General features: G+C 47.3%; 1 protein-coding gene across 1 annotated transcript; it reads left to right on the top strand.

The window, feature by feature from the left end:
• The first annotated feature begins 240 nt into the window (after positions 1 to 240).
• Positions 241 to 10,427, top strand: LOC141127038 (IgGFc-binding protein-like). The gene is made up of 3 exons (XM_073613167.1): positions 241 to 1,412; positions 5,448 to 5,768; positions 9,004 to 10,427. Exons 1-3 carry the CDS (start codon positions 254 to 256, stop codon positions 9,360 to 9,362), a joined length of 1,839 nt encoding a protein of 612 aa, XP_073469268.1. The 5' UTR covers positions 241 to 253; the 3' UTR covers positions 9,363 to 10,427.
• The last annotated feature ends 1,293 nt before the right edge of the window (positions 10,428 to 11,720 follow it).

Here is an 11,720-nt window from a genome sequence, read left to right as displayed (position 1 = left end):
AGGGAGCTATATACTGCAATATGAGAGATAGAAGAAACTGTCAGGTGGTCTAACTTTCCACTAAAGATTCCAGAAGAAAACTGAAATATTAGTTCTGAGTGGACTTATCATTTAATTTGGCCTTGCCACCTTCCATTCCTGTTCCATCTCTAGCTTATGTTGTGAGTGCAGTCACTAGTGTATAGTCATGATTTTTCTCTCCTCTGTAGGGTTATCCTCTCTCTACAGTGGCAAGAACTTTGTTACCGCTTTCATGGAAGCATCTCCATTTGGAATAAGCCAGTTTGAGCTCATCCTGAATGGGATTGACTGTTGTTCTATGGTCAATGTGACAATACAAGGTTGCAACTTCTTCCAGAGCGTTACCCTCCAACAGGGAGAAATGGTCAACCTCGCAATTCCAACCAGTGTCATGCTCAATGGAAGTTCTATCTCCTCTGCAGGAGTCATTGTGATTTTATCCAATAGCAGTATATCTGTCATCTCCAAGGTCCGGAGGACTGGTGGCTATGATTTGTCATACGTCTACCCAGTGGAACTTCTAGACAAACAATACTATGCCATCACACCCATCTCAGCTATACCAAGCAATGCACAATTTGCTATATTAAGCCTGGACCAGGCAAATTCTATCACAGTGACATTAAATGGTGGCACTGTCACATTCCAAGGCCAGTCCTTTACATCTGGAAGCTCAACAAGTTTCCAGCTCTCACCCTACCAAAGCGCCCAGTTCCAGCTGCCTGGCGGTGACCTCTCGGGATCCTTCATACAAGCCAATAAACCCATCGCTGTTCTGAGTGGCCATCAAGATTACCAAAAATATCCCTTGTATTCCTATGGCTACATCTTTGAGCAGCTGCTCCCTGAAAGTAACTGGGGAAGATCATTTGTTTTGCCTCCGCTGTCTGTCCAGCCACGGAATGATGATGCAATTCTGGTGATGGCTTCTCAAGGCACAAATCTGAATGTGTATAATGGGTCTGTGGTGGTGGCCTCTAAAAGTCTTTCAAGAGGAAACATTTTTGTGCAGAAAATTAATACAGATGCTCTCTGGATAACTGCCGATCATGATGTGATGGTCATGTTTGTCTGTTCCGGAAGTCCCATTAAGGGAAACACAACCCTAGCTCCCTTCATGTCCAATGTGGTGGCCACCACAGACCTAGAGACTTCCCAGGTAGCTCATGCTGCCACTGGCTTAACGACCAATCTGCTTGTAGTTACCGTTAGTGGCAAAATGTCAGGTACAGTGGTAGATGGAATCTCACTTCCACCAAACACCACCTGGAATGACGATGATTTCAAGACACTGAAATACTCCTGGGTGGAGGTGACCGTCTCCCTGGGATCTCACTATGTTCAACAACTTTTGAATGAAGATGTCTGGGTCATATCCTACAGCTTTACAGGTAATAATTGTATTTACAGTATTTTATTATTCCTACAATTTTATTATTATAGTCATTCAGCAATGATGCAAGCTGCACTGTCTGCACTGCATAGATAATTTGAGGATTATTTCAGACAAAAATGTATGTTGTCGGTATGTAGTAAAAAATGGATAGTTAATAAAAGTATAGATTTTATCAATAGCCTACTTACCAAAGTTTCAGAATTAACTTCTGAGATGTTAAACCCCTCCCACTGGTCTTTCCCCGGCTCCACCCTATATAACCAGAACATGCTCCCATTCCAACCTGCAAAGGCCTAAAGTATTAATACTGTCCCTCTAAACTTAGGAATGTAGGAATGCAATGAAGGTCATCAGTAGATGCATAGTAAGGAGTAAATCCTATACCCCCTTCCAAATCCATTATACCATCACATATCCCCTCCCCAATATCCACCCTCCCCACACAAATCCCCCCCAATCCTTACATATCCAACCCCACGAAAATCTCCTTCCCCAAAATCTTTTCTTTCAGCACAACTCCTCTCCTAGATCACCTTCCCCCCAAAAAACCCCCATCCCAGCACCAATCTTCTCCCCTACCCAAATCCCCTGGCACAAATATTCTCCCCCCAGCTCAAATATCCAACCTATGAAAATCTCCTTCCCCAAAATCTTTCCTTACAGCACAACTCCTCTACCTCTACCATATCTTCTTCCCCAAAAAATCCCCCATCCCAGCACAAATTTTCACCCCCTATCTAAATCCCCTGGCACAAATATTCTCACTCCAGCACAAATATCCAACCCATGAAAATCTCCTTCCCCAAAATCTTTCCTTTAAACACAAATCATCTCCTAGATCGGGAAGAAGTAGATTGGGTGCCTGGATCAACCAAAAAATACTGATTTATAAATTCAATCATTTTATTAATCATTCAGCTCTGGGAGTCCCCCCAGAGGTGCAGTCCTAATGACCCATCATCGCATATACCAAAAAGAGAGAAGAAAGTTCTCCCAAGAGGGCCACGTAGGACACTACGATTGATTTAATGATTTATTAATAGAAAAAAAAAACACACAACAGCAATTTAATGAAACAAAGGATACCTAATGTGTACCTCACAGATATATTTCATCTCCTGGATCACCTTCCCCCAAAAATCCCCCATCCCAGCACCAATCTTCTCCCCTACCCAAACCCCCTGGCATAAATACCCTCCCCCCCAGCACAAATATCCAACCCCTACAAAAATATCCTTCCCCAAAATCTTTGCTTTCAGTACAAATCCTCTCACAAATCACCCCCCCCCCCAAAAAAAAGTCTCCTATCCCAGCACCAACTCCCCCCCCAAAAAAGACCCACCCAGGGGCGTAACTACCACCATAGCGATCCATGCGGGCGCTATGGGGCCCGCAGCCGAGTGGGGCCCGGTGAGGATAAGAGCACCGCCGGCACAGTCTCCCAGCCAGGGGAAGAGAGAGGAAAGGAAGAGGCGAGCTGTCCGGATCAGCAGAGAGCTGAATTGCCCGATGTAATAGCTTTCATTAGAACTTCCAGTGTTCCCGGGGCTCACATCACATAGCTCCACCTTTTGGCCCAGTGCCTTTGATGGACAGAACGCCAATCCAATGCGGGACATGTGACGTCATCAAAGGCGTCAGGCCAAGAGGTGGGGCTATGTGACGATGAGCCCCGGGAAGACAGGAAATTCAAATGAAAGCTATTACAGCGGGCAATCCCGCTCTCTGCTGATCCGGGTGGCTTGCCTCTTCCTCTGCATAGGTGGGGCTGTATGGGGCACAGGCAGACCAGGCTGTATTGGGCACAGGTCACGCTGTATGGGGCACAGGTCATGCTGTATGGGGCACAGGTCACGCTGTATTGGGCACAGGTCACGCTTGATGGGGCACAGGTCACGCTGTATTGGGCACAGGTCACGCTGCATTGGGCACAGGTCATGCTGTATGGGGAACAGGTCATGCTGCATTGGGCACAGGTCACGCTGCATTGGGCACAGGTCACACTGCATTGGGCACAGGTCACGCTGTATTGGGCACAGGTCACGCTGTATGGGGCACAGGTCACGCTGTATGGGGCACAGGTCACGCTGCATTGGGCACAGGTCATGCTGTATGAGGCACAGGTCACGCTGCATTGGGCACAGGTCACGCTGCATTGGGCACAGGTCACACTGCATTGGGCACAGGTCACGCTGTATTGGGCACAGGTCACGCTGCATTGGGCACAGGTCATGCTGTATGGGGCACAGGTCACGCTGTATTGGGCACAGGTCACGCTGCATTGGGCACAGGTCACACTGCATTGGACACAGGTCATGCTGTATGTGGCACAAGTCACGCTGCATTGACACTAGGGGGGGGGGGCTGTTTGCAGGGGGCCCCATACAACATTTTGCTATGGGGCCCTGCTATTTCTAGTTACGCCCCTGGACCCACCCAACACAATATTCCCCAAAACCCCCCTCCCAGCTCTTTCCTTCCCTCATATTATCCCCTCAGAGCACAAATCCTGCATCATATCCCCCACTGAGCACAAGCCCCCTTTCTCCAGGACAAAATCCCAACACCCATTCAAGCACAAATTATCTCCCCTCCAAAAATTCCCCCTCCCAGCATAATATCCCCCCAAATCCTCCCTCCCAGCACTTTCCTTCCCTCAAAATCCCCACTTAGAACACAAATCGTCCATCAAGTCCCCACTGATCACAAATCCTCTTTCCCCAGGACAAAATTTCAACCCCCCATCCCAACACAAATCTTTGCTTCCCCCCCAATTTTATACCCAGTGCAATCCCCCCTCCCTGTCTGAACTTACAGACTTTAGATAGAGCATATTAGATGGCCCGGGGGATGTCCTTCCTCCCAAGCACCCCCAGTATTGTGACATGAGGCATGTCAGAGCCGAGGGGGAGCTTCCCCCAGCTCAAAGTATATTGTGGTGGCAGTTTGTGGGGAGAGATGCCATCTGCTGCCATTGCTGGTGATTGTGATGTTGTGGACCTAGGGAAGCCTGCAGGGGATGAGAGGTATGTGCTCTGGGTGTCCAGTGCTAATGACGACACCTTGTTACAGTAGTGGTCAGTGTGCCTCATTACGTTGGTGGTCAGTGTACCCTATTAAATTGGCAGTTAATGTGCTCCCTTACATTGGTGGTCAGACTTCTTACATTGTGCCTCATTGGTGATCAGTGTGCCCCATTACAGTAGTGGTCAGTGTGCCTCATTACGTTGGTGGTCAGTGTACCCTATTAAATTGGCAGTTAATGTGCTCCCTTACATTGGTGGTCAGTGTCTCCTTACATTGTGCCTCATTGGTGATCAGTGTGCCCCATTACAGCAGTGGTCAGTGTCCGTGATTAAATTGATGGTCAGTGTGCTCCATTACAGTAATGGCCAGTGTACCCCATTACATTGGAGGCCAGTGTCCCCTTACATTGTGCCTCATTGGTGATTTGTGTGCCCCATTACAGTAGTGGTCGGTTTGCTCCATTAAATTGGTGGTTAGTGTGCCCCATTACAGTTGTGGTCAGTGTGCCCCATTACAGTTGTGGTCAGTGTGCCCCATTAAAATGGTGGTCACTAGTGCCACCCTTACATCGTGCCTCTGTTTGGTCAGTGAGAGCAGTGTACTCAGCAGGAAAGCACAGGGAAAGGGTGCAGGAAGAGGATCGGCGGCAATGGAGGAAGGGGCGGGCTCTCAAATGTAAACACAAGAAGTGACCAACCACAGTGATCCCATGGCACAGAGCCACTCTGATTGGCTCTGTGCCTTTGCTTATGATCTTGGCTGTCTAATGACTGCACAAATCCTATGAAATGTGCAGCATTGTGCGGGCAGTTTGGACACCCAGGCACCCCATAGGAGATTCGGGGTATGTGATCAGTGTGCCTCATGCTAGTTACCCCCAATTTAATCTGTATTGTATCCTTTAGATTGCAAAGTGCTGCACAAACTGTTGGCATTATCTAAATCCTGTATAATAAAAATAGAGTAGATGTTACATTGATTTGTGACTTTTTGTTCTGCACAGGTAATGCCACCTCGCTTCCCTGCGCTGGAAATACCTCCGCCTCCTTCAACCTTTTTGGCAGCGGCTCGAACTGTAGCTGCCAGAGGCCGCAACTTGTAAACACCAGTCTACTTGGCATGACCACTCCCAACACCAGTCTACTTGGCATGACCACTCCCAACACCAGTCTACTTGGGATGACCACTCCCAACACCAGTCTACAAGGGATGACCACGCCCAACACCAGTCTACAAGGGATGACCACTCCCACCACCAGTCTACAAGGGATGACCACTCCCAACACCACTGTATTCAAAAGCCTGACCACCAGGATCTGCAAAGGTAGAAAGGGTTATTAATAATTGTAGCGTTCACCCCCGTAGGGCTCACTGTAGAGTTAAACAGGTACTTTCCCAAGTGAGTTTGAATAAGTCCTCCCATCTGGGAGAGATACTGGAGCTTGTTTCTTGGTAGCACCAACTTGGGGTGACCTCACCTGCCTTGATTGTCCCTGGGGAGGTGTTCACTTTCCTCACCAAAGTGCGTTCTCCCTTCTCCTCTGGAGGTATTGCTTCCTGCACCTCAACATGGCTTGATTCTATCATTCTCCTGTAGAAAGACAGCAGTAAATCCACTAACTGTTCAGCCATCTGACTGTGTCACTTCAGCTATGACCCTTCCTCGTGGTCCCTCCTATTCTATATCTTACAATTCAAGCACGTCTCTTGAAGTGGACTCTCCCACTCTTTGCTTCCTGAGTCGTGAGGTCCCCCAATGCTACTGCCTGGCTGTTCCCCACTTCCAGGTGGTTGACTATCTTGACCAGGGAATCCTAATCCTCTGTCGGGAGATGGAGTATTAAGCTACTTGCTTCCCTCTCTAGGGCTTTGATATCCGGTTCTACCTGTTGAGTGGGTGGAATATCATATGATTAGATCAGAGCCCTTTCCAAGTTCTGGAAATACCTCCACCTACATTACCTTTTATGGCAGCAGCTTGGACTGTAGCTGCCAGAGCACGCAACTTGTAAGCACCAGTCTACATGTGATGACCACTCCCAACACCAATCTACATGGGTTGACCACTCACAACATCAGTCCATATGAAGTGACCACTCCCAACACCACTGTCTTCAAAAGCCCGACCACCAAGACCTGCAAAGGTAGGAAGGGTTATTAATAAATGTAGCATTCACCCCCTGTAGAGTTAAACAGGTTCTTTCCCAAGTTAGTGCAAAGCAGCCAGGCACACAGCAGCAGTCCATCCAGAAGTTCCCCAGGGCAAGCAGCCCATGGAGCTCTATTCCGAGTCAGGGGAAAAACAATCTTTTTGGGCTCCAGCCTATTTACCAGGAACCCATCAACCATCTAGGCACACCTCCTCAGAGATTGTATAGGCCTTACTAAATATTTGGGCTGGGTATTTGAAACCTTTCGCCCAGAAGCTTCTCCTAGAGTCAGGGGAAGGTAATCAAACTCCCAGCCTGTGGAGCTTTGAGCAGACTAAACTAAACGATTCCGGTAGCTAAAGCCCAAACTAATTTTACTCAACAGCCTGTGTAGGAGAGCGTTATATCAAGTAGTGACTTGGTGTCAGGATCTTGTAGTCTCAAAGAGCTCAGACTGGGAGAGGAAGAGGCAAAACAAGGAGCCCATCAGTCGTGCTGCGGCGCTCATGTGCTAACAAGAAAAATGCTAATAGCAGAAATAAGCAGAGTGGCAGAGAGAAGAAATCATCAGTCTTCTGCCTATCCTTTCACCGACCAATCTGGAGGAAGCCCCACTCACTGGCAACGGATGTGGTTTCTTAGGAACATGCTACAGTAACACTATAAACACAGATGTAACATGTTCTTAAAGGTGAACTTAGCCTTTAACAATCTGAATAAGCAAGTTATCATTACAGTGTCAGGTAGAGGCCGCACATTCGACTTGTGTGCTTTCATAGTGAGGGTTCTACAGAGGAGTTTGTGTTCTCCTTGGGCATAACAGCCGATCTGCTTGCATCCCAAATTATCACAGACAGTTAGCATCTGAGACAGACATGCGTATCTCAACCCTCAAAAAGTCTAAAAAAGTTAACTATCCTAACTTGGAGACTTGGGGTGCACAGGGCACACTTGGAGACACAGGGGACACAAGACACACTTGCAGACTTGATAAACACAAGGAACACTTGGAGACACAGGAAACACAAGGCACACTTGCAGACTTGATAAACACAAGGCACACTTGGAGACACAGGGAATACAATGCACACTTGAAGACTTGAGAAACACAAGGCACAATTGGAGACTTGGGGAGTACAGGGCACACTTAGAGACTTGGGGTGGACAGGGCACACTTGGAGACTTGGGGTACACAGGACGCACTTGGAGATTTGGGGTACACAGGGCGCACTTGGGGACTTGGGGTGCATGGGGTGCACTTGGAGGCACAGAGAGAACAGGGAACACTTGGAGACTTGGGGTGCCTCTGTGGAGCCATCCAGCCTGACCTGCATTAACCCTGACCCAATTTCTGACTCACAAAGCTTACCATGAGTCATAAGCATACATTTGCCTTCACTGGCATTAGTAGCACACTTGAGAGTGCTACAGAGAGTATGTTAGAGATTCAAGTCAGTTTCTTTTATCCGACCGGAAGAGTCTGACAGGTGGTAACTAGTGATGAACCAAACTGCCCGGGTTCAGTTAGAGCAGGGTTTGCCTGTTTGGATGCTGCACCCAAACCCCATGGAAATCATGGGGATTGAAAAATAAAGTGCTCAACTTGTGGAAGAGGATAGGCATCCCTTGCAGTGAGAGCATTCAGGTACCTATAGTTCATGTAAAAGGAACTGGTGCCATCCTTCCTCTGTACCAAGATGATAGCGGGCAACCATAGGCTCTTGCTGTTTTCAGTCACCCCCTGGAGGTATTCATTCCTGCACCCCAACATGGATGGTGCTGTCTGAAGCTAGGCTATCCCTTCCATCAATTTCCAGATGGACGCTTCACATGGAGCTGTCTGTTCAATTTCTGGTATGTCCAGTTGTCTATCGCCTGCTGTAGCCCACCGAAGAGACCCCAGGCAGACTCCACAAGATATGGCTGGATGAGCCTTTTGGTTTGGAGGTTCATTTGGCTAAAGGTCCTCTGGAAGGGCAATACTCTGAAATCTGCTGGCAGAGTGTCCAAAAACAGCGACTAGGGTTTAACAGAGATGTTTGCTCTTTCACCCTCTCCTAGAGACCCGCATGCCAGACACAGTGATGGAAGAATCAGCACCTAGTAACAGCTCATGTACCTGGTCACTGCTGTATAATCAGCCAGGGTCTCTCTGTGTATCAGATTGCGGGAGGAGATGGAATTTTTAATCTCTGGATCTGTCCAGGAATTGTTGGGAATGAAGTTAAAGGAGCCCACAGCTGCTGCTGAGGGAGGTGATTTAAAGGAAGCCCCGCTCAACAGGTGATAAGATTGTCATAGAGGAGGGGGGGGCAGATCCCTTGAGTCAGCTTAAATGGAAATTTTATGTTGGAGTTTAGCATATCAATATTGTGAATACAGACTAACATGTCTCTCTTCCTCCTGCAGATGGGTTGGCCGACCTCTACATGATGAGCATGCCACTTAGTTGGTGGGACGCCCTACGCTACTGTCGCCAATACTACACCGACTTGTTCAGTGTGCCTGACCAAAGCACCCAGAACCTTGTGGCCACCACAATGAGGATGGCTGGTATGCCAAAGAATGGACTATGGATCGGCCTCCGCAGGCACAAAGTGTGGGGGTACCTATACTGGACAGATGGGGAACCCACCAACTACATGAACTGGGGGAATGGTGAGCCCAGTGACCCCGTCACCAACATGTGTACCCTCATCTCACCAGACAATAACTTCACCTGGAAGGACCAGTGCTGTTCCATGAAGCTTAGCTTTATCTGCTACTGACACCCCTTCTGGGATGCATCTCACACTCATCAATCACCACTGGGACCCCTCCTCCCAGGATATATCACATCCACCATTAACCACTAAGACCCCTCCCCCCTTTGGGATATATAACACCTGCCAATCACTACTGACCCCCCCAGGATATATTACACCCACCAGTCACCATTGAGACTTCTCCTCTGAGATATATAACACCCACCAATCACTACTGACCCCCCTCCTCCCAGGATATATTACACCCACCAAGGACCATTGAGGCTCCTCCCCCTGGGATATATAACACACACTTATAACTACTGACACCCCTCCGGGGATATATCACACCCACCAATCACCACTGAGACCCCTCCCCCTTTTGGGATATAAAAAACCCACCTATCACTACTGACACCCTTCCCATGGTAAATCACATCCACCAATCACTACTGAGGCCCCTCCCCCCGGGATATATAACACCTGCCAATCACTACTGACCTCCCTCCCCCCCAGGATATATAACACCCACCAATCACTACTGAGATCCCTCCCCCCAAGATATATAACACCCACCAATCACTACTGAGACCCCTCCCCCCAGGATATATTACACCTGCCAATCACTACTGACACCCCTCCTCCCCTGGATATATAACACCCACCAATCACTACTGAGACCACTCCCCCCAGGATATATTACACCCAACAATCACCATTGAGGCTCCTCCCCCTAGGATATATAACACACACTGATAACTACTGACACCCCTCCCAGGATATATCACCCCCACCAATCACCACTGAGACCCCCCCTTTGGGATATATAACACCCACCAAACACTACTGACACTCCTCGCCCAGGATATGTTACACCTTCCATCACTAATGAGAACCTTGCAGAGATTTTTTACATTGGCGGGTCACCGGGAGGAGGGGGGGTGGAAGGAGGAAGGGGTTATAGGGGATGGTCCACATTATCTATTCCACACCAGAAGAAGAACAAGTCATATTCTGTAGTCATCTCCTTTTATTTTAATATTGTTTGCAAATTTGTCTGGATTGTAACTTCTGTCTTTTCTACCCTTTTATGCCCTACCCCCACCCCCTAGTGATAATAAATCTGAGAATTGAGAAGCTGGTGTTCATTGCTCAAAAGGATGCAGGAAGAAGAACAGGTTGTTGTGTGCTTGTTGTGTGTTTGTGGTTGTATTGTGTCACCACCAGCCCCCATATGCTTGTTGGTAAGTCACTGAGATTGCATTGTGTGGCTGTATATTTATGTTCTAATGTATATTGCGGAAATTGGCTGACAGACAATGAGATGGCCATTCCGATTGCATGTAGGTTTATATCTGTGTATGGAAGTTATAGGTGGGCACAGATCTCATTGCCAGGCAGGGATTGTATGGCTGGTGCGTGTATGGGGAGTGGGAAAGATGAATGCATAGGATTCTGGCTCATGGTATATTTTGGGGAATCTCTGAAGCCTAGGGAAATCATTGTAGCCCCCCTTGTATTATACAGGGGCTATCAGACACATTTAGCGCTGCTGGGTGGTAGACAACTTTGTTAATTTATAGTCTACATCAAGGGTGTCAAACTTAATTTCATTGTGGGCTGCATCAGCATTATGGTTGCCCTCAAAGGGCCGGTTGTATCTGTAAGACTATGTATCTACTTAGATACTTAGGAGTACGCAGTATACAGAGTGTAGAAGTATCCCCCATATCCATATCCACCATATTCATACCATATCTATATCCACCATATCCATATCCACCATATACATATCCAAAGTATCCACCATATCTATATCCACCATATCCAAATCCACCATATCCACCATATCCATATCTACCATATCTATATCCACCTTATCCATATCCACCATATACTTATCCAAAGTATCCACCATATCCATATCCACCATATCTATATCCACCATATCCAAATCCACCATATCCACCATATCCATATCCACCATATCTATATCCACCATATCCATACCATATCTATTATCTATATCCACCATATCCATACCCAAAGTATCCATCATATCCATATCCACCATATCTATATCCACCATATCCATATCCACCATATCCATACCATATCCATATCCACCATATCTATAACCACAGTATCCACCATATCTATATCCACCATATCCATATCCAAAGTATCCACCATATCCACCATATCCATATCCACCATATCATAGCCAAAGTATTCACCATATCTATATCCACCATATCTATATCAACCATTTCCAAATCCACCATATCTATATCCACCATATCCAAATCCACCATATCCATATCCAAAGTATCCACCATATCCATATCTACCATATCTATATCCACCATATCTATATCAACC

Source organism: Aquarana catesbeiana, linkage group LG01 (assembly GCF_042186555.1).
Source record: "Aquarana catesbeiana isolate 2022-GZ linkage group LG01, ASM4218655v1, whole genome shotgun sequence".
NCBI lineage: Eukaryota > Metazoa > Chordata > Amphibia > Anura > Ranidae > Aquarana > Aquarana catesbeiana.
Note: the sequence above shows the minus strand (reverse complement) of the source record. Positions and strands in the feature narration are given on the sequence as shown.